Here is a 23858-nt window from a genome sequence, read left to right as displayed (position 1 = left end):
TGACTTTAAATGTATTTGGCTAAGGTTTATGTAAACTTCCGACTTCAACTGTAGGTGAAACCATGCGTCCTTAATAGTGTCCCATGTCGTCTTTTCATTCATTTGAATCTGCTTTGCTGCAAGGCGTGACTACTGCTGATTCACCACCTGCCGTTTAAACTACAGCAAACACAGTGGATGCCTTCAATTACTTACACGTGCACACACACATGACTTCCAAGGTTGCAGAGACCAGATAAAGTGCTAATGAAAAAAAGCACCGCAATATAGCTGTAGTGTGCATGTGTGATATGAATACTTCCTATATCAAACAATCAGCCAATTACATCCTAATAATAGACTGCTGAATGTCTAGGGTGAGATGTTAGCACTGGCGGACTTGCCATTGGGCAGAAGAGACAATTGCCTCAGGCCTCACATCATCAAGGGGCTAGAGGTGCCGCCAGGCTCTGCTCGAGGCATAATACATAAAGAATCCCCATCAAAATCTGTTTAAGATATCTCTATCTGCACGGGCTGCGTCTCAATCCCCCGCATCCGCCGATATCAGCCTTCTGCATCTGCGGTGGAAGGTGGTGTTTGACAAACAGAGGTGTTTGTCAGACCAGGAGACATCTCAAAAATCTGTCTTCTCACTAAAACGTCTGTAGCGTCCGAACGCTAATAAGCCGGTACCGAGCCGAAACATTTCTAGAAGTGAATAGCGCATTTCCACGTTCAAGTCATACAGGTAATTCCACGGTAAAATAAGCTTTCTTATATCACTCGGATATAGGACTAATATTTCAAAACATACTTCCTTTTGATAAACATCTTGACTATCAGTTATTCATTGTGTTTCTTTGGGCTGATAGCAGTAAGGCCAAATTCAATGTTTCAACATAATTTTATTCAATATAATTTTTTATACATACAGGGGACTTACAATTCTGAATCAAATAGCTAAATTATCCTTGGTATGACAATCTTAAAACAATTCCATATGCTAGCTTAGTCACGTCACTGTCACACCTCCCTTGGAAGTCTAAAGAATTTTGTATTGCAAAAACTTTTAAGAATGGTCCGCTGACTCCCAGCGACAAAATTTTGATTGGATGCTACATTTCAAGAACCTTTCTACCACATGCCTGTTGGTGCTACGTGTTATGTTTGTCACTGTTTTCAGACAGGGATTGACACATTTTGCAGAGAGTTGTTCCGTATGCTAGTTTGCACCATTGCAGAAAATGGACGAAAAGCTGAATTGTGTTTTGTCAGAAGTGTGCTCTATACACAATCGGAATACATCAACATATTTTGATGGGGTTTTAATCTGCGATTTCCCAGCCATCCTCACCATAGACTGTAAAAAAGAATCGTCACGCACTGTTGCACCTATGACACTAATCTAGTGAGCACTATTGGTGCTCCACCCAAGCAAGGCATTTGATTGGTTTGACGTGTAGTGAGGTGTCACTGATTTACACTGGGACCCACCCATTTGTTTTAGCTATTTTTCTGTCATGAACTAGGCAAGCCTTGTTCTTGACATTGCTAGCTTAGTAGAAACCCAGCCTCGGGCCCTTAGACTCTAGGGGCATACAATACGCATTTCTGTAGTAAAAAGACCGGTGCTGCTGATAATACTGTCATCTTTGTCGAGGCAGAGGACATATGTGTAGCCCATGTATCTGATGCTGTCTGGCCAAAAAGAGTATGGCATGTCATACCTTTTTTATATATATATTTTGTCTAGACAGCATCAGATACAGTGGGGCAAAAAAGTATTTAGTCAGCCACCAATTGTGCAAGTTCTCCCACTTAAAAAGATGAGAGAGGCCTGTAATTTTCATCATAGGTACACTTCAACTATGACAGACAAAATTAGAAAAAGAAATCCAGAAAATCACATTGTAGGATTTTTAATGAATTTATTTGCAAATTATGGTGGAAAATAAGTATTTGGTCAATAACAAAAGTTTATCTCAATACTTTGTTATATACCCTTTGTTGGCAATGACAGAGGTCAAACGTTTTCTGTAAGTCTTCACAAGGTTTTCACACACTGTTGCTGGTATTTTGGCCCATTCCTCCATGCAGATCTCCTATAGAGCAGTGATGTTTTGGGGCTGTTGCTGGGCAACACAGACTTTCAACTCCCTCCAAAGATTTTCTATGGGGTTGAGATCTGGAGACTGGCTAGGCCACTCCAGGACCTTGAAATGCTTCTTACGAAGCCACTCCTTCGTTGCCCGGGCGGTGTGTTTGGGATCATTGTCATGCGGAAAGACCCAGCCACGTTTCATCTTCAATGCCCTTGCTGATGGAAGGAGGTTTTCACTCACAATCTCACGATACATGGCCCCATTCATTCTTTCCTTTACACGGATCAGTCGTCCTGGTCCCTTTGCAGAAAAACAGCCCCAAAGCATGTTGTTTCCACCCCCATGCTTCACAGTAGGTATGGTGTTCTTTGGATGAAACTCAGCATTCTTTGTCCTCCAAACACGACAAGTTGAGTTTTTACTAAAATGTTTTATTTTGGTTTCATCTGACCATATGACATTCTCCCAATCTTCTTCTGGATCATCCAAATGCTCTCTAGCAAACTTCAGACGGGCCTGGACATGTACTGGCTTAAGCAGGGGGACACGTCTGGCACTGCAGGATTTGAGTCCCTGGCGGCGTAGTGTGTTACTGATGGTAGGCTTTGTTACTTTGGTCCCAGCTCTCTGCAGGTCATTCACTAGGTCCCCCCGTGTGGTTCTGGGATTTTGTTCACCGTTCTTGTGATCATTTTGACCCCACGGGGTGAGATCTTGCGTGGAGCCCCAGATCGAGGGAGATTATCAGTGGTCTTGTATGTTTTCCATTTCCTAATAATTGCTCCCACAGTTGATTTCTTCAAACCAAGCTGCTTACCTATTGCAGATTCAGTCTTCCCAGCCTGGTGCAGGTCTACAATTTTGTTTCTGGTGTCCTTTGACAGCTCTTTGGTCTCTCCATAGTGGAGTTTGGAGTGTGACTGTTTGAGGTTGTGGACAGGTGTCTTTTATACTGATAACAAGTTCAAACAAGTGCCATTAATGCAGGTAACGAGTGGAGGACAGAGGAGCCTCTTAAAGAAGAAGTTACAGAAGTCTGTGAGAGCCAGAAATCTTGCTTGTTTGTAGGTGACCAAATACTTATTTTCCACCGTAATTTGCAAATAAATTCATTAAAAATCCTACAATGTGATTTTCTGGATTTTTTTTCTCTCATTTTGTCTGTCATAGTTGAAGTGTACCTATGATGAAAATTACAGGCCTCTCTCATCTTTTTAAGTGGGATAACTTGCACAATTGGTGGCTGACTAAATACTTTTTTGCCCCACTGTACATGGGATTCGTATAGTAAGACAGAGGGGCGCTGTTTCGCTCACCTGGAAGCTTTCTCGGTTGAGGTAGTTTCATCCACTTGCGAATTGAACGAAAGAACACACGTGCACTCATCGGATGCTGGAATTATTTTGGTTAAATGTGTGACGGTAGTGATTTGTTTGACAATCAGATGACAACATCATGAGTGGTTGTGTTCATGGCACATTTACAGTTAAATTACGTCTCAACTATAAAACCCATTTCAAAAATCACAAAGGAGTGGCGGGGAGGGTAGGGTTGGGTTGGCACTCTCTGGTTAATCATTAGTGATGGGCCAGTTTCTCGAACTCTAGCCCCTTTTCACTTTCTATCACTTCATTATAATTTGAATAACTTCCCTGACTCTGACAGACTAATCAAAATGGATTCTATAAGGCAACAGCCTTCGTCACTACAATGAATGGGTCGCTGAAATGAAGACTATGTTGGGGTCCAGGGTGACATTTCCTTTCAACCTACCATCTCATAACTGTTTTTTTAAAAACAATTTTTAACTCTGGTATTAATTGTTTGTTGTGTTTGAGGGCTCTCTAAGTCTGCTGGCAGTGTTGTTGTTACACAAACCTTTGAAGGCTAAGTCCCTGAATGCACCCCTACATAAAACCAGACAGTGTCTGTCCTTTAGAGATCCTATTCAATTACATGTTATTCTTATTCCTAATCCGATTGGCCTGTCCTTTGTCAGAGGGGGGCAGTGAAAAGGTCAAGGCACTTTATTTTCTCTGTTTCATCTCCAAGTCAATTAGCAAAGTGACAGGCTGCGGTATTTATCATGACAGATGGGTATTACATTGGACACTCTCCCTCTTACCGGACTGTAACCCTTAGTTAGGCTACGCAAACGTCTCCCTATCTCGTGGCTCTTTGGTAGCTGTTTGTACTGCTTTTACCCTGTCTTTTAACTGGCTGAACAACTAACTCACTCAGGTCAGGGGTTAAAGCATGCTAGGTCTCACTTTTTAATCCCCACTGACTCTACCTCTACTTTATTTTGGGAGATTTGTGTTTGTTCACCTCAGACCAGAGGTGCCTGATAGTTTGTTTTCCATTCGGACACTCAGAGGAGCCACAAATGGCCTGCGCTCTGCTTTGGAATGTGACAATTTACTTAAGAGTCACTCCCAGCCATCTCTGTACTGTGGTAGATGTCAAGAGTCTGAGTCGGGCTGCTCTCAGTAACAGTGTTTTACACTCGGGGCCAATTCGGTTTGTCTCATTACACATGTCAAAGGAATGTGGTGATTCCTTGTTTTGATGGGTATATTATACAACCACACACATACAGTACAGTACATTTTTAAGAAGAGGTTGTTTCCGTTATAGTGGGGGGGTTTGAGTAGGGTCCTAAGTGTCCCTCCAATCTCCTCACATCTGCACCTGCTCCTCAACTTCAACCCCCCCCCCCCCGTACTCCGCCCACTCCGGCTTGCACAGCTGAGACCCACCACAACCACCCCAACCTCCCTCCCCTCATCTCCTGTGGTTTCACAGGCTGCTTTTCATCAGCCGTCTGATTGTTGTAAAATGGGGAGGAAAGGCTGGCATAGGCTGGATTGATGAAGTGCTTGTCCTCCCCCTGGTTGATTGATTCAAGGAGGCACTCCGCCGTGCCTTTCCAGAGCTTGTCATCGTCTCTCCTCTTCCTCAATTTTTCTTCTCCCTTTTCCCAAGAAACACTTTTCCTCTTGTTTAGTTTTTCTTTTGCCGAAAAAAAACAACAACTGTCAGAGACAGCTTGTTTTAAAAAATGGGTTGAAAACAAACTCTCACCACCAGACAGAAGAATCCCGCTCGGATAAGAGGAGGGTGTTGTGGATGGATCTGACCTCTGCTTGTATAATGTGTGGAGATGTGAGAGCAGTGCATAAACAGGGGAGGCATGCCAGGTTCACTGTGTCTACCACCATATGGAAGGAACCTGCACCAGATAGTCCTTTAATCCTCAAATGATGGGTTCCTCAAAACGACCTTAATCTTCTCATACTGCTGTGTGCAATACCAATAAATATACTCCCGAAATCAATCAAGAGAGGTTTATCTGCGGTTCAGTCGGTCGTAGAAAAAGGAGCTTAAAAAGGAGCCGCTTCACCCCCTCTACTCTGTTTGCGTACTGTGGGAGATTAGCAGTGGGGAGGTCAACCCTCTGTCTTTAACACTCTTCAGGTCAGCAGGGCACTGCTATTCCACAGTGCCTTGCGGTCCAGTGCTGTCACGTGTTGAGGTGATGGTGTGTGAGACTGAAGTAATGCCTTAAGGAAGGTCACTCATAACGACGTCAACCAAATAAACAATGTGTCAGTATTTCTACATGGGCTATTGTGGCTTTCATTTCCACCAGCACAAGAACAGCGTATTAGTGTGCATAAGACTAAGAGCTATAAAGACAAGTGAAGACAGTCAAGAGTTGATGAGCAATGCAGGTAGTCAACACATGAAGCATCTATTATAAATGTGCATTTTGTCAGTGTTTTTTCACCCCTTACATTCTGAAGCCTTTCTAATCCAATGCCAAAACCTTTTGGTAAATTGGAACTTTTGGTAAGAATACTCAGTCGTCAGGTCACTGAATCCTTTTCTTTGTGCTCAATTTGTTTGCCAGAGCCATTTGGGCCTTTTGTGTAGCAGGCCGACAGAGGCCAAAAGGCCAGAGAATTCTTTCAAAAAACGGCATTGAATTCTGCCCTACAATACAAATGGATTATGTCAGTGTCATTTTTTTCTGCAGCTCAGAAATCCTTATTTAGCATTCATGTAATTTCTCACCAGCCACTTTAATGTAACACAGTTAACGGCTACTTCGGTTTGTCCATATATATATATATTGAACCTTTATTTAACTACACAAGTCAGTTAAGAACAAATTCTTATTTACAATGACAGCTTACCCCAGACGAAGCTGGGCCAATTGTGCGCCGCCCTATGGGACTCCCAATCATGTCCAGTTGTGATACAGCCTGGATTTGAATCAGGATGTCTGTAGGGACGCCTCTAGCACTGAGATGCAGTGACTTAGACCGCTGCGCCACTGATTATACCTTTAGAAGCCAGACATGTCTATCTTTATACACTGAACAAAAATAAATGCAACATGTAAGGTATTGGTCCCATGTTTCATGAGCTGAAATAAAAGATCCCAGAAATGTGTTCAATGTTCAATGTGCAAAAAAAGCATATTTCTCAGATTGTGCACAAATTTGTTTACATCTGTTTGTGAGCATTTCTCCTTTTCCAAGATATTCCATCCACCTGACAGGTGTTGCATATCAAGAAGATGATTCAACAGCATGATCATTACACAGGTGCACCTTGTGCTGGTGAAAAAAACAAGGCACATCTAAAATGTGCAGTTGTCACAACACAATGCAACAGATGTCTCAAGTTTTGAGGAAGCGTGCAATTGGCATGCTGACTGCAGGAATTTCCACCAGAGCTTTTGACAGAAAATGTAATGTTCATTTCTCTACCATAAGCCACCTCCAACATCGCTTTAGAGGATTTGGCAGTACGTCCAACCGGCCTCACAGCCGTAGACCACGTGTATGGCGTCGTGTGGGTGAGCGGTTTGCTGATGTCAATGTTGTGAACAGAGTGACACCTGGTGGAGGTGGGGTTATGGTATGGGCAGGCTGTTTTCAACTCTCTAGAGACAGCAGGAGTGGTAGAGATACTCTTAATGATCGGCTATGAAAAGCCAACTGACATTTACTCTTGAGGTGCTGACATGCTGCACCCTCGACAACTACTGTGAATGTTATTATTTGACCATGCTGGTCATTTATGAACATTTGAACATTTTGGCCATGTTCTGTTATAATCTCCACCCGGCACAGCCAGAAGAGGACTGGCCACCCCTCATAGCCTGGTTCCTCTCTAGGTTTCTTCCTAGGTTCTGGCCTTTCTAGGGAGTTTCCCAGCCACTGTGCTTCTACACCTGCATTGGGGTTTTAGGCTGGGTTTCTGTACAGCACTTTGAGATATCAGCTGATTTATGAAGGGCTATATAAATACATTTGATTTGATAAGCTACGGACAACGAACACAATTGCATTTTATCGATGGCAATTTCAATGCACAAAAATACCGCGATGAGATCCTGAGGCCCATTGTGAAACCCATTTTATCTGTGACCAACAGATGCATATCTTTATTCCCAGTCATGTGAAATCCATAGATTAGGGTTGCATGTTGTATTTATATTTTTGTTCAGTATAAATAACCACTATTTGGATAACCACTGTACGGCACAGAAGAACACAATTCAGAGATTTAACAACCTTCTACAATGAAGACTTAAAACATTGGACACTTACAATATGCACTTACTAATTTATTTGAAGTTAGGAAACCTCGTCCTCAACTGTCACATAACACTGTGTGTTATGTGTCATCTGTGTGCATTGTGCTGGAATGTCAATAAGAAAATAAATGAATGTGTCCTTCAAGATGCATTCGGGGCTTGATAAGTGCAGAAAGGCAAGCACTCCCAAGTCTTGACTCACTCAAACGATGAAGCACCCACGTACTGTTTTCTTTCCATTTCACTTGTGTATCTGAACTTGACCAACAGTGTTAAAACCGAACGTTCTCAACCCATGAGCCTGAGCATACTCTTATACCACCTCCGTAGATCTAGGTCAGGGTCTACAACGAGTACAGTTCACTCCAAAAGGGGTTTTCGGCTGTCCACATAGGAGAACCCTTTTTGGTTCCAAGTAGAACCGTTTTTGGTTCAAGGCTGGGTTGAAGATGGGAAGGGGAAGACAATGAAGTAATTCCATTTGGAAGTGTTAGAAAATAAACAAATTCATGGAACCAACTCCATTGATATCCTTCTAGCGCCTTTTTCTAATTAGCAGTGCCGGTCCCAAAGAGTTATGGAATATTCAAATCCTCTTGTCTTAACCTAAATATTTTTTTACCTAGGTTCAATGCAGAACCCTTTAGAATATCATGTACTCTCTGTGGAATGGATTCTACATGGAACCCAAAAGGGTTCTACCTAAAAACCAAAAAGTGTTCTCCTATGGGGACAGCCCGAAGAACCCTTTTAGGTTGTTAGATAACCTTTTTTTCTAAGAGTGTAGACAAACAACATCAGGGATCAATCTCTGAAGTATTCTGTAAACATTCACCTTATTCTCTGATTTAGACCCCACCTCATTGTTGTTTCAAGTAAACATTAGCTGTGCGAACAATATGGTGGATTGACTCTTGCTGAGCTTGGAGAATATACATTTTCTCGTCTAAAATTGTATGTAATTGACTTTATTCTGGCTCTGGAATCTATGTTCTGTTCTTGTTGATATGGATCACCACCACTTATGATAAGGAGGGTACACCGTTTGTATCCGAGTGGTCTGTGAAGGTTTCAGGTTTAGCCTAGCTCTCTGTGGGCCTCTCTCTGGGACCTTTGACCTTTTTGCTCCTTGTATCCAAGTAGTAATGGGCTTGTTGGACACTGGTCTTTCTCCGGTAGACTTTGCCTCTCTCGATCTCTCTCATAAACCATGAAAAAGCTTTCAGTGCAGAACATCTTTCTGGCAGCCACTTGTTATGTGGTAGAATTCCAAGACACACTCTAATAACTGTAACATCTTCTAATGTATCTGTTTTTTGTTTTTGCTACAGGTCAAAGCGCCCATTTCCACTTTCCACATCCACCCAAAGAATGGATTCTCCCATGCAACAGATCCCTCACCAGAAGGTATGCATGACCGCAGCCAGCAACACTCTGTTCAGTCTCACTCTCCCAACATATTCAGCACACCGAATGCTACGTTTTCATACTTCCCTAGTTGTAGAATTTGTTGCCTGCACTTATAAATAAAAGAGAAACACACTCTTCAGTCACACTCATATGGGATCGAAGTGGTTTGAGGTCTTTCAGTGAAACCACTTCTTCCTTCCAGACCGGAGGCTTCATAGGGAGCTTCAGGAGGCTCCATGCAAAGTTCCTCAATTAGGGGTGTCAGGAGCCATAGAGGCAGCACAGCACATCCAGCTCTGAGGTCTATAAGAACCGCCCTGGGCCGTGCTGGGCTGATCCGCTCAGGCACTGTCTATGTTGTCTCTCACTGCCCTCTACTGGTGATACTGGGGACAATGCAGCACCCTCCCTGCCTTCCAAGTTTAAGTTCAAACAGCTATATTTTTGAGTATCATATAGTACCTTTTGCGTTGTTCTCTCTGACCACACCTCTATCTGTCTTCCCCCTTATCCACCTCACCCACGTCTCTTCCCTCCTGAAGGCTCAAACTACCAAAATAAATGGCGGCCTCTCGGCCTGCAATACCTCCTCCGTGTCACTAGAGGCGTCTGGCGAGAAAAACTCCTACTCGGGGTCGCCCACCAAGAGGCAAACTCCAAGCCCTGGGGGCAAGACGACCCCCACAAAGAAGGCACAGTATAACACTCCTATTGGGCTGTACTCAGCTGAGACCCTGCAAGAGATGGCTCAGCTCCAGGAGAGCCACAGAGGAAAGGGCTCTGCAGCAGGCCTCTCAGTGGGGTATGTAACCAAGTGGAACAGACAGTAGTAAAAGCAGCACCAGCCAGGGGTGGCCAGGCCTGGTGAACCCCATAGTGAAGAGGAGGGAGTGGGGTAGAAGCTCCGGGTGGAAGTTGCCTATAGGCTCAGGTGTCGGATTAGCCAGCACTCTCCAAAGCCTAACCTTCAACATTCAGAGAGAACCCCCCCCTCAAAACTTACCATAGATCAGTGCCTATGGCCAACTTCACCCTACTCCAAGGGGCTTCACCCTACTCCACCCAGTCCCTGCTGCTCTGCTGACCGGCCCTCGTGGGGCAGAAGGATAGAAAGCCTCAGAACATTCAGATTTAGCTGTGTATTCTGATCCCGAGCTGGGCTCTAGACAGCCTGGTGACCCTAATGGGTTCTAGTGATTTAGGTTCCCCCAGAGGGGAATGTGCAGGGCAGGCAGCACAGTAAAGGCCCCTAGCTCAGGCTGTGGCCCTTCTCCAGGTAATACTAAGAGCCCCCGGGAGATTAGGTGTCCCCTCTGCCAAAATATGAACATGTGACGTCCCAGGCAAGCCTTACAGTGCTTGTCTATATGAAGAGCTAACTATTGCTTTAAACGTGGCCAGGATGGACTGCACCGTGACATGGAGATTTGTTTTTGGTATGTGTCTGATGTGTCAGTTAAGCGCTAATAGCAGAACTTCTTTAATGTGAGAAAGGTGAATCACTAAAAGAGATGAATCGCTAAAAGTGGTGAATCGCTAAAAGTGGTGAATCGCTAAAAGTGGTGAATCGCTAAAAGTGGTGAATCGCTAAAAGAGGTGAATCGCTAAAAGAGATTAATCGCTAATAGCAGGGTTTGCTATATCAGTCTTTGTAATGAATACAGTGAACTAGCATTCCCCTAGTTTTATCTAAAACAGAAAGCAGTCACGTGACCTAATTAAAAAACCTCACACACATCTGAGGCATGGGGTTCCCACAATAATTGCAGAGTGCTATAAGACACTATGGTTCAGGGCCAGCACCTGTTCTTGTTGTCTCTTTAAAAAGCCATGGAATGGCTAGGTTCAGGTTCCTCTCTACTCTGCTCTGCTCCCATCTCTAAACATACAGCACCCCAATATGTCTGCCTCTGTCTCGTCTGACCCTCTCTCTTCACCTCTCTCCCTTTTATTTATTTCTCTATCTCGCTTTCTACCCTCGTCTACAAAACATACAGTACAACGTTCTCTCTTTGGTCAGTTGCACTCTCTGCCACTTTCTTTATCACTTCATACCACTGCTCTGACGTAAAAATAGTATTTTAGCGCCACGTTATAGATTTAAAGAGCCTGCAATGCCACGGCTTTATATTAGTGATGGACGAGCCTCAGTAATGATCATAATCAAGAATGAACGGCAACAAAGGTGAAAACATATTTTTTTCATTGATGGCTTTCACTGTTGCATTGTGTGATTCTCAGTATTCACCTTCACCCTCTTCTATCTATATTTTCTACTTTCACGCCGAATAAGCGACCTCGGCGGTGGCGGGTGGTAGAGTGTAATTGCCTTGTTAATCACTGTCTCTTTCTCTCTCTCTCCTCTGCCGCCGCCTCAGGTTATTTCCAACACTCCTGCCAAGTTAGTACCCTACCCTGCATGTGGCGTAGCAGCGATCGCCCCCGAACGGTTCCGCGGTTCAGCTGCATGGTGTAGTGTGTCACGTTATCGTGTCAGGCTCTTTGGTGTGAAGTGGATGTGCATCGTCTTGGCTTGTTGTGTAGTGATTATGCCTTTTTTGAGACCGATGAGCAGTTCTAGGATCGGTAATGATAATGATAGTTTTGGTTTGGTCTGTAATGATTGTCAAAGTCCCAGAGAGAAAGGGGAGTGACCGTCTAATAAATCCTAACCTATCATAAAACAAATTTGCCTGTGATCATTAACTTGAAAACCCCTCGCAGATGAGATTCCTGTTCATTAATAGTGGTTTTGGGATATTTTGTATGAGAGAATAAAGGTCCTTTTCTGACATTATGCTAAATTCTCCCATGAGCCATCAGCCATGTACATACAGTATGGCATTTAGGTGGAGCGTGTGGATGTGTGAAGTATTTGCTTGTGTAATTGACTTGTAAAAAACTGTCATTGGCTGATCGTTTTGAAATTGCATTGCCTGCGTTGATCAACTGTGTTTTATTTGTGGGATTTGAATGATGAAGTCAGCCTTTGTGCTTTTGTAACGTAGATGACAGCGCATGTTGATATTAACACATCCATTTGCTCTTTATCTTGATCAGTTTAGTTGTGGGCCAGCTGTAGAACATCATCTGAGCCTGTAGGCACCCACATACCTGGGAGGGCTGACCTGTAATCTGGAGGGAAACCTGTGTGTGTGTGTGTGTGTGTGTGTGTGTGTGTGTGGTGTGTGGTGTGTGGTGTGTGTGTGTGTGTGTGCAGATATGTGAGCTGTGCTGTGCCTGCTCTACTGGGGAATTTACAGAGCATGTTTGCTGTGTAACATACAGCGCCTCGATGGCTCTTTATCCGCCTTTCTCTTCAAAACCCCACGCTGTTGTAGTAGCAGATCTCTATGGGGGGAATTCTGACCCGTGTTAAGCACGAGTAAATGGAACTTAATTCCCTTTTTATGCACCTTTTTCTCTCTGCACGTATTCATAGGTTGAATTCAATTCATTCAAAGCAAGTTAGCCACACCTGCAGAGCACGTTACGTAGGTGAATAAGGTAAAGGCTGTATAGCAAATACTGAGAAGTGCATAGAAAAGGCGTGAATGTCCCCAGTCTTAATTGTCCCCTTTTGTGCATTAGCCAACTCCTTTGTTGTGCCACCCGGTGTTGTGTGCTGTACATGCTGATGTTCCGCATGGCATTATACAGGACAGAGGAGTTGGCTAGAGCACAAACTGATCTGCTAACAGGCTATTACACTGTTTCACTTAACATCTCACACCATTTCTCCTTCCACTGCCACCCTCCTTCCTCACTTTCCTTCACTTTCCCCTCTTTCTCCGTCTTTACTTCTTCTCCTCTTCACCCTAATCATCACTATCCTGCCTACTTCCTCCAACCCTCTACCGCTCCACGACAGCAACGAGTATGTGCCCAGCTTCAACCCCATTGCGCTGAAGGACACTGCCCTGTCCACCCACAAGCCCATCGAGGTGAAGGGTCCCGGGGGCAAGGCCACCATAATCCATGCCCAGTACAACACCCCCATTAGCATGTACTCCCAGGACGCCATCATGGACGCCATCGCCGGACAGTCCAAGGGCCACGAGGCCGGGTAAGACCCTCCCTTCCTCTGCACTCCTTCCCTCACTTTCCTTCTCTTTCTACCTTTCCCCCAACCTGCATGACCTAAGTAGTACCCCTCCTTTCCTCTCCTTGGCTGGCTGTGCTGAACTAGCCTAGCACTACAGTGTAATGTAGCCGCGCTGTGCTGGAGAAGCTAAAGCCGCAGACTTACTTCATCAGGATGCCTTTTCAGGCCCTGATGATCTAGGATTGTTACCATCCTTTAAAATATTTCTACAGGACTGTATATCCTAAGTGTATTTTGTATGTGTCAAGAAGGAACATACAACTCAGACTGTTTCAAGTAGGTAGCAGTGAGATCTGTTTGTTTAAGGGTGGTGTTTGTGGTGTGTTACTATTTGTATTGCCTGGAGGGGTTTGGTTTGATGCTCTAAGGCACAGATGTAGATTTGTATTTTTTTTTTTTTTACAAAGGCATAGATGGTTTGGTTGTTTAGCAACAAAACCGACGTGTGCGCAAATATGGGGCAAAGCAGACGGGGTTGGCTTAGATTCTTGACATGTAAGCTACAGTTGAAGTTGGAAGTTTACAAACACTTAGGATGGAGTCATTAATTTGTTTTTTAACCACTCCACACATTTCTTGTTAACAAACTATAGTTTTAGCAAGTCGGTTAGGACATCTATTTCGTGCATGACACAAGTAATTTTTCCAACAGTTGTTTACAGACCGATTATTTCACTTATAATTCACTGTATTACAATTCCAGTGGGACAGAAGTTTACATACACTAAAGTGACTGTGCCTTTAAACAGCTTGGAAAATTCCATGGCTTTAGAAGCTTCTGATTGACATAATTTGAGTCAATTGGAGATGTACCTGTGGATATGTTTCAAGGCCTACCTTCAAACTCAGTGCCTCTTTGCTTGACATCATGGGAAAATCAAAAGAAATCAGCCAAGACCTCACTAAATAAAATTGTAGACGTCCACAAGTCTGGTTCATCCATGGGAGCAATTTCCAAACGCCTGAAGGTACCATGTTCATCTGTACAAACAAGAGTACGCAAGTATAAACACCATGGGACCACGCAGCCGTCATACCGCTCAGGAAGGAGATGCATTCTGTCTCCTAGAGATGAACATACTTTGGTGCAAAAGTGCAAATCAATCCCAGAACAACAGCAAAGGACCTTGTGAAGATGCTGGAGGAAACAGGTACAAAAGTATCTATATCCACAGTAGAACGAGTCCTATATCGACATAACCTGAAAGGCCAGTCAGCAAGGAAGACGCCACTGCTCCAAAACCGCCATAAAAAAGCCAGACTACAGTTTGCAACTGCACATGGAGACAAAGATCGTACTTTTTGGAGAAATGTCATTTGGTCTGATGAAACAAAAATAGAACTGTTTGGCCATAATGACCATCGTTATGTTTGGAGGAAAAAGGGGGATGCTTGCAAGCCAAAGAACACCATCCCAACTGTGAAGCACGGGGCGGCAGAATCTTGTTGTGGGGGTGCTTTGCTGCAGGAGGGACTGGTGCACTTCATAAAATAGATGGCATCTTGAGGAAGGAAAATTATGTGGATATATTGAAGCAACATCTCAAGACATCAGTCAAGATGTTAAAGCTTGGTCGCAAATGGGTCTTCGAATGGACAATGACCCCAAGCATACTTCCAAAGTTGTGGCAAAATTGGCTTAAGGACAACAAAGTCAAGGTATTGGAGTGGCCATCACAAAGCCCTGACCTCAATCCCATAGAAAATTTGTGGGCAGAACTGAAAACGCGTGTGCGAGCAAGGAGGCCTACAAACCTGACTCAGTTACACCAGCTCTGTCAGGAGGAATGGACCAAAATTCACCCAACTTATTGTGGGAAGCTTGTGGAAGGCTAGCCGAAACGTTTGACCCAAGTTAAACAATTTAAAGGCAATGCTACCGAATACTAATTGAGTGTATGTAAACTTCTGACCCACTGGGAATGTGATGGTTCAGAAGTGAATGTGAAAGAAATCATTTTCTCTACTATTATTCTGACATTTCACATTCTTAAAATAAAGTGGTGATCCTCAAAACAAGACCTGGTATCAAGAACAAGTTGAAACGAGCCACTTACGATTCCCGACATTGCAGTTTCTTGTCATTGTTGGTAGCTATCTGGCCATCCAGAATCACAATAATATGCTGACTTCTGTTTTTGTGACATTATCAGCTAATTGATCTATATTCCTTGTTACAAATGCAGGTCACCTGTTGCAATATTCAAGTGTATTTGTTAGATTCCATCCATTCTATGAATGTCTTCATGCTGCTCACCTTCAAGCATAAAGCCACCCAATCACCTTTAGTCACCAAGCCTTCCCTGATCTTTTTGAATTTTAGTAATTTAGCAGACGCTCTTATCCAGAGCAACTAGGATTAAGTGCCTTGCTCAAGGGCACATCTGCACATTTTTCACTAAGTCTGCTCTGGGATTCAAACCAGCGACATTTAGGTTACTGGCCCAACCCTCTTAACCGCTAGGCTACCTGCCACCCTTTTACATACCCTCACCCACACTCATAATTGCCTTTCAAATACCTGAAGATCCCAGTACAGACATCCCAGTGCAAAATGTATAGTTTAATGAAAGGGACTGTAAACTCTTGATTTGTATCAATGTATGTAAATATATAGACACACATGCTTCATGTAAACAGAGAACTTTCTTTAGAAATTGATGACCAGACAAATTGTTTTGTTCATATGTGGAGAAAAGGGAAATTTCTCTTGGTGAGATTAACGAAAGCTGAGGGTCTCACTCTATGCCTTCCTTCCGCTACTGGGCCCATATCTAATCCTCCCTCTTTCACTTCCTCGGTTCCTCCTCAACAATCCCAATCACCGCACTGTCCATCCCACCCACCATGCCATGCTGCTTCCCCCCACCCCTCTCCATCCATCCATCCACTGCCCCACCTCGCCCGCCCCACCCCTTCCCTGCCGAACAGAGAGGAAGTCCCAGCCGGCTCCCCCTTGGCGTAAGTAGACCGCTCTGTGACAACCTACGAAGCACAGCCTGTGTGCTGTCTCCTCCCTCCTTACGTCCGTTCCCCTCACTGCTAACCAACTACATCCTCACTCTGATTAGAGATTTTGTTACCCATGGCAATTTTCTACACGCCACCAATTGGCGTAGTTTGTGGGTTGATGGAATGATGTCTAGAATTGCCGGATGTTGCCTCTACACCGTAATGCAATGATGACGTCAAAGTTTGACGGGAGTCGATTGCAGAGCAGCTGTTTGTCGAGGACATCACTATAAGTATGGTGTTTTGATATTCAGGGATTGTGGGTCTTTATCAATGACTGATTACTAACAAACAATTTTTCATTCCGTTGGAAAATTGTGCTGAAATTGTATTGTGATTGAAATGCATGGAAAACAGACATGGATTAGTAGTTTTCATGCCAAACAAAGATTTTGTTTTTAGAAAAGCAGAGTGTGTTGCAAACCGATATTGCTCAACAGGTCAACCACAGAATCATAATTTTGTTATTTTGTTATTTAAAAAAATATATTATTATTGTCTTGGTATAGCAAATCGTTTCTTAGGCGGAGTCCACTGCCCTGCTGGCTACACAGGGATAATTTATGTTTCAAGGCTCTCTGTAAAATAGATTTTATTGTCAGCTGCGACGTTATCACAGGTCAGTAATCTCTTGTATTGCAAAAGAACTGCATGATTTATATGGATATAAAAAGGAACGGAGGACGAACACATTAAGTGCTGCTGGCCTCAATACTCTGAACCTCCCAATCAGTAATGTGCAACTAACCAGCACTAGCTATGCCATATACCAGGAACTATACTAGTTTAATAATGACACTAAACTGAATGTTCTGAGCTCTTTCCTCCTGCTAGAGGTACAGTATGTGTGTTTTTATTTTATGAAATTAGATTTCTGAAATATGCTGTTGAGAAAAGATGCCACAGGGTTTGTTATGTAGCCATAGTGCTTCGCGTGCAAAGCTTCTGCAAATAGGAAACTATTTGACAGCTTTTTACCATTTTATCACTGGTTTGTGTGAACAGATGCTGGTGGATGCTGCTTTTCAATGTCCAGTTTTTAGCTCCTCTCTTGCAGCTCCCCTTATGCAAGACCGAGCCTGTTTTTTACATCTCAAATTAAAAGTGAAGAGGGAGCCTTTGAAATAGATCCTCTCCCCATTCTCCTAAATGCTCCTTAGTCATCTAAGTAGGCTACAAAGGTTAGTTATAGTACTTTATATGTATACACTCAGACATACCCCAGTAATATAAAATCACCTCCAGACTGCAGTTTGTAACACTGTGATCAGAATTCGATTAACACCCCACATTTCCTATTCGCCCTGATTGCTGTCAGGCTATGGTGGGCATGAATTAGTGCAAGTGTGACGAGCCAGCTCTCTCTCTGTGGTTCCAGTTCGCTCCCAGTAAAAGATGCTCAGGTAGACAGTGCCTCCCCAGTTTATCAGGCTGTGATCAAGACTGCAGACAGGGACACGGAGTTGAATGACTGGGCCCGCAGCTCCTCCCAGGTGCAGTCCAAGTCCTTCCGCCTTCTCGCCCACATCACGGGAACGGAGTTCAGTAAGTAGTGCTGCTTTTCTATTTCTATTCTGTTCTTGTTTAATTTAGTTTAGTCTACCCCTCTTATCCTGCCACACACTCAGTTACTGATGGTTCTTCTCTCTCCCTCTCCGTTTAGTGCAAGACCCAGATGTGGAACATCTGAGGAAATCAAGGTAGGCAGCTAGCAGCAGCGACCGGTGTGGCCTAGCAAAAAGGCTGTATTTGGTCATTGCCCCAGATGATCCCAGAGCAGAGTTTCTGCTGTTAGCTAGTGGTCAAGGGTCACTGAGTCACTCAGCCCTACCAAACGGCCCAGCTCCACACCACTCTCTGTGGTGAACTTGAAGGTTAGAGTGTGAGTCATGTCCTGCTGAGCCAACCGTGAGAATAGCATGAGGTGTTTCGACGCTGCAGTCCCCCTCACATGGATTACGGATAGCCCTCATGATGAGCCGTCTGTTAGACTCCTCTAGCTGAAAATCGTAACGTAACGTGTTGCTGCCACACACACAGAGCAGAAATATCCCTTTTTGTTTCTTCATGAGGCATTTCTCAAGCCTGGGCTTATTCCCTGATACAGTATGGTGCAGGACATCATAGAGCCCCCAGTGGGGTTGTGTTGATTTTGTGTTTGTTGAGGATTTGGGAGCCCCCAGTGCACTCTGACCCTCACAGGACTCAGGGCAGGGGAGTGGAGGCCACAGTCCCTAACCCGTCTCTCACTCCCCACCCCCCTTTCTTCCTTTCTCTCTCTTCCCCCCATTTTCCTTTCTCTCTTTCCTCATGCCACAGGGAAAAGTTTGACACGGAATTTAAAGGTCCACGTTTTGCCAAATTGAAAAATTGGCACAATGGCCTGTCTGCTCAAATCCTTAACCTGCCAGAAAAAGCCGTGGTTTAAAATACGTGTCAGACCGAACGTAACTGTAGCAACCAGAGAAGTGCAGAGCAGGTAAAACAGTTGGACTGTGAGTGAGGAGAAGGTCAGGCTAGAGATGCTGGAATGTGAGTTCATGGAAATAGGGTTGTTCAATACTTGTTGATCACATGTTGTAATGAAGATTTTAGCCCAATGTCATATTCCCTTCTTATTTTGGCTATTTAAGTTGATGCCAGCTTTCTAAAGTAATTGCAGCTGTGTAAGAAAGTTGTATTGTATTTCAACCCTAAATTATCACTATTTGAGTTTGACATTGTGATAAGTATGAATAAAAACAATGCCACGAAATAAAAAATGTTCCTTTAGTTGCTTTCATATCAGATTGTTACTGAAAGGAGAAGAGATTATGTTTTGATGTAGCAGTTTACAGGCTTTAAATGGAAGTTATGGAGGAAATAGTTGCCTACCTTTATAGCATAGCAACCCAACGCCCTCTTAGAGACAATAAACAATTATACATATGAGTCATCACAAACGTCAGTTTTTTATATATATATATTTATTAACTTTCACAGGAACCATTTCACCAAGGAACCATTAAATAGAACTTAAACAAGATGTCAAGGGTCCAGTTAAGGATAAACAATTCCCCCATATCAGCAAACGTCGTATTGAATCTCAAGATGAATCCCTCACCGATGAAACATGGTGTGTTTGTTTCCTTATCCCCGGGCTCTGACTCATTGGAATGTGTGGAGAGCAGCAAACCCTTGCAGCCTATGAGAAAGTGAGGAATTTGAGATTTTCCCAGAGAGGATGAATGGCATAAATTAAACTAAGGATAATTAGGAGTGCTGCCTGCATTGTGCAATGCACTGATCTTTAAACATGAAAAGGATAGGTTCCAATCTGGCTCATGGCCAGATGGCCACGTGATTACGAGTATGACTTCAATCAGAAGGAAAAGGATTGGATTCCATATTGACCATGACCTTGCTTTCGACATCAATGAGAGGAGTTCACTCATTTTCTTTGACGGTAACTTTGAATTTCATCATTGGTAATTGAAAAGGTTTGAATAGCTGTTTTCTTTTCAGCTACCAAGGGCAGGGCTATTCACTATTTAAGCAAGTTGGTCAAGGATTTTTTTTCACCGAAGCTCCTGATAAAGGCCTTTTGGCGTTTGAGCTGTTATATACACAACTTGACCTAGAAAGAAACGGAGAGATTTGATATAAAGCAGGTGGCTTTGCAAAACCTTTTCCATACATAATTCTAACCTACTGTATGTTGCATCATGTCAAGTGTTTTGTAAGATATCTATTACAAATACAATCTCAAAGCGATTGTTTAATGTTATCCCGAAAAGTTCTTCAGAAGCACTGTAAAAATAAACCAAGCTAATTATCACATGACTCACAGAAGGATGAACTGACGTGCTTCATTGGTACACCTTTAGAAAACAGGGCTTTGTTCCTCTCCACACATGCCATTTAGTCTGTTCCACAGGGCCATTTTTTGTGTAATTATTGTACTGAACTCAGCCATCATTAGCTCTAGTGTAATCATGCCATCAATTGTTAGCAATTGTTGATCGTCTGTTATTACGTAGAAGCAGTATTATATCAATGGTCTGTCCATGAGGCAAGAGTCTCTGTAGCTGCTAACTATAAGGAGGTCAGATGTGGCTGAAGTTAGGGACTATCATATCAGGATTCAAGCACAGCCGTCAGACAACACCCTGTTGGGTTTCGTCCCATCCTCCTGCATAAGAAAGGCGAACAGGAAGTCAAATATGTGAGTAGTGAGAGTCGGCGAGGCGATGTTTGAAGGTGTTGAAAGCCCTTTGAAAGATAACTCTGCTTGTCTGGTTGTAACATTAGCGGAACTGGTGTTACTTAGCTCTGCTGTGGGCTGATGAGTGGATTATTACTGGCCGTTTGTAACTGTTGGAAATCTCTGCTAACTGCCTTTTCCCTGCCTGGACATGCTCCTTGGCATCATTCCTCTTCCCCCTTCTTCTTCACCTCACCTGAGGGATATTTCCACCTGCATGCAATGCATGCTGGGTAGACAGTGTGTTTGCACTGGAGTGCCTCTGGGTGGCTGACCCCCTCTTGCCCTTCATCACGCTTCCTCTTCCTCCTCTATCATACTCAGGCCTCAGTCTCCGCCCCACATACAAGATCTCCTTCTACACTTCAGTTCCATTCAGTATTCTGCTCCTCCTATCCCTCACTCCCTCTTTTTTTTCATCACAGATTCTAGAACTGACACACCAGACATTCCAAAACATCAGGACCTGCGCCATTGCTTTGCATCAAACACTCCATAGCTATCTCATCCCACCCTCAACTCCAAATTAGTGGAAAGTAATTTGGTGTGTGTGCTCAGTTCCCGGCAGGATTTGTGTTTTTGCAGTTTGTGACTTCTCGGGACCTAGGGCTCATTTTCGGGACCTAATGCTCATTTTAGGGGCCTAGGGCTCATGTGACTTCCTATTTTCTTAATGATTATTTTTGAAAATGATAATGTTTTCAAAAGCCTCAAGGGCCCAACTAGTTGTCTCAATATTATAGAGGAGCTTGTGACAGTAGGCGATAAGAAGTTATGTTGTAGGTTTAATTCATGGGACTAATGACAGTTTTTGCCAATCAAGAAGGTAGAGTTAATGTAGACTTACCGTACGTCCCGTTTGAAAACCAGGTAAAGGGCACAGAAGGTGAGGGGTACCTGTGGACAGCTATGTGTTTGCGTCTGTCTTCATGTTGTGTGTCTGAATCATTGTGTTTCCTTGTGTTTAGTCTTGCCTGTATCACCTGTCAGTCAGTGTCTTCCTCATCTACGACAGCTCTCCAGTAACCCATCCATCCCCCTCCCTCAACCCCCTCCCACGAATCCTAACCTCTATGGTTAAAGCGTACTACTGCTTTGATGTACAGTAGACAGCTGAACATGGTAAAGTACATACCTGTTTGATGTCTCTAAACCACCTAGTACTAGACCCATTGCTCGTTCCTTGACTATCTGTAATCTCAATTCTCATCCTCCTAATTGCCTGTAAGAGCATGCACCGGTCTCTCTCTCCCCCTTGCTAAAGACTCCCCTGCCCTTGCACTTGCCTGCCCACCTCACCAGTATCATGCAAACACACGCCAGTGTTTGCCTACCTACCGCGGAGTGGTCTCTCCCAGAGAATGAGGAACAGAGTGAAATGGTACGCGAGGTGTCAGGTTGCCTGCCCATGGAGCTGCCTTACTAACCCAGCTGCTTTAGTGGGAGAGATCACAATTTCCCTATGTTGACAGTTGTGCCAAGCAGATGTTACCAGTGGGGGGCGCTATACATTTGTTACCCTTTAAAACTATCCTCAAATTAGTGTCCTCAAGTTTTTCCCTTCCACGGTGAGATAAAGTGAGAAATGAAATGGCGTCATTTAGTTTACGGATCAAGTATTTCAAATTCCAAACTGTTTATAGATCCTTGGCAGATGAAAGAGTGGTGCATGTATGCAATCTTCTATTTTGAACATCTCTGTCGGGTGTGGCCTCTTTCTACTTCTATCTAGTTCCCCTTGTGTTGTTAATCTGAGGCACCAGATTTTGACTTCAGCCTTCAAAGCACACTATCCTTAATCTGCCCCTAATTTGAAACAGTCATTCCCTCGGAAACATCTGGAAATACATCCCAGCAATTCAGCCAATGCAATCTATTAATCCTGCATGAAGAGGGTAAATGCGTTTTGAAGGCCAGTGTCCTCAGTGTGTACCTAATGACCTGCACAGAATGCCCATTTATGTAAACCCCTTGTTGTGAGGCAAGTCTGTCTGTGTCTGTGTGTGTGTCTGTGTACATGGCTGTCTGCGTTCAAATAGAGATCCAGTGGTATTGAAGTTAGATGTCTGAACCTATGCCAGATGAGTTAATGTAACTTATACCCAAGGATGGCCAGTTGAAACACAATTGAGAGGGGTTTCCTAGACTCCCATCTGCTAAAAGGGACTTTGTTGAGGTCTCTCTAGAGCAGGGCTCTTCAACCCAGCTGCTGGAGAGCCCCCCTCCTGTAGGTTTTCAATCCAACTCCTGTTGTAACAAATCAGGTGTTCTAGATTATAATACTTTATCCTAGTAATAGGTTTCATTGGTTGGATTCAGAAGTAATTGAAGATAGTGACTTTTGTATCTGTGTGACTGTGGCCTGTCCTGTCCTTGTACCCAGCCTCAAAGGCACTTCCTCTGTTAACTGTCACTCAAACTGAGAGCATCTACCACCTGTCTATTTGTGCTGATCCTCACACCTCCCTTGCCAGCACTCCACTCCTCGCTCCACACATCTAGCTGTGAGACACACCATAGACAGACCCACTATCACCACAACCTAGGAGCACTTGCTAACCTCCAAAGTTCACCACAGAAAGTGATGAAGGGTTAAATGACTGCCTGAGACCACTGTTTCCTGGTCAGATTGATGTCCAGGAGAGGAGGTCAGGGTGCTGGAAGTGAGTAGGGGTCAGCCATCGGTCTACCACCACCAGGCCTGTTGCTGCTAGATGCCTGCCACCCTCTCTGTCCCCCAACCTGCACCAGCCTGGGCAGCTCCCCCTGGGCATTGCATTCATTCCGTTCTCCCTAGTCCTCAACCCCACCTTCTCCCACAGTCATTCACTCAATGTTTTGGCCTCATGTCAAAGTCAGCTGTGTTTAAATGTCGAGATCTGGGGAGACGCCACTGTTCATGTTCACTCATGTTTAAAAGTAAATTCACAAATGTTCTGTAGCGTACACTCATTGATTAGGCCATGCTCACTGAGTGTGTTCATTTTTCTCTCCTTTTTGCTGTTGTTGGTATATACTCTGTTTAATCCTTTTCCCCAACAGAGTTTATGGCTGAAACTCTCCCAACACCTTAGATTGTCTCTGATTATATTATATTAGTATGATACACTATACAGTTCCAAATCAATGTGTAATGCACTGTGTTAATTGCGTAAGGACTGTGTATATCAAGCATATAGTGAGGTGGTTCCCTCTGACCCTGGACATGGTTGATGAAGCGCTCGTCTTGACGCAGTTATTTAATCATTCCCCATTATGCTCAATCGATTCCTGCAGTAGCAGCTAGGCAGCTTTCCATTGAGAGTGAAATACAACCAGGTATCACCCCACTCACCCCTGCCAGTCTCTGCGCTTTCTCCAGTGACTCACCCAAAATCGATAGTTCAAACATTC

The 23858-nt window shown here is 43.8% G+C and overlaps 1 protein-coding gene across 1 annotated transcript in view; it reads left to right on the top strand.

Annotated features, from left to right (window-relative positions):
* LOC112253521 (LIM domain-binding protein 3) overlaps positions 1-23858 on the top strand; it is a 61241-nt gene that overhangs the window by 23205 nt on the left and 14178 nt on the right. The window contains exons 3-10 of the mRNA XM_024425468.2: positions 9027-9102; positions 11484-11506; positions 12977-13171; positions 16142-16171; positions 17601-17767; positions 17886-17922; positions 18542-18644; positions 21434-21487. Coding sequence (XP_024281236.1) covers positions 9027-9102; positions 11484-11506; positions 12977-13171; positions 16142-16171; positions 17601-17767; positions 17886-17922; positions 18542-18644; positions 21434-21487 — 685 coding nt within the window. The remainder of the gene's footprint in view (positions 1-9026; positions 9103-11483; positions 11507-12976; positions 13172-16141; positions 16172-17600; positions 17768-17885; positions 17923-18541; positions 18645-21433; positions 21488-23858) is intronic.

The sequence above is a fragment of the Oncorhynchus tshawytscha genome, linkage group LG06, assembly GCF_018296145.1.
Source record: "Oncorhynchus tshawytscha isolate Ot180627B linkage group LG06, Otsh_v2.0, whole genome shotgun sequence".
NCBI lineage: Eukaryota > Metazoa > Chordata > Actinopteri > Salmoniformes > Salmonidae > Oncorhynchus > Oncorhynchus tshawytscha.
This window is presented reverse-complemented; position numbering and strand designations above follow the sequence as displayed.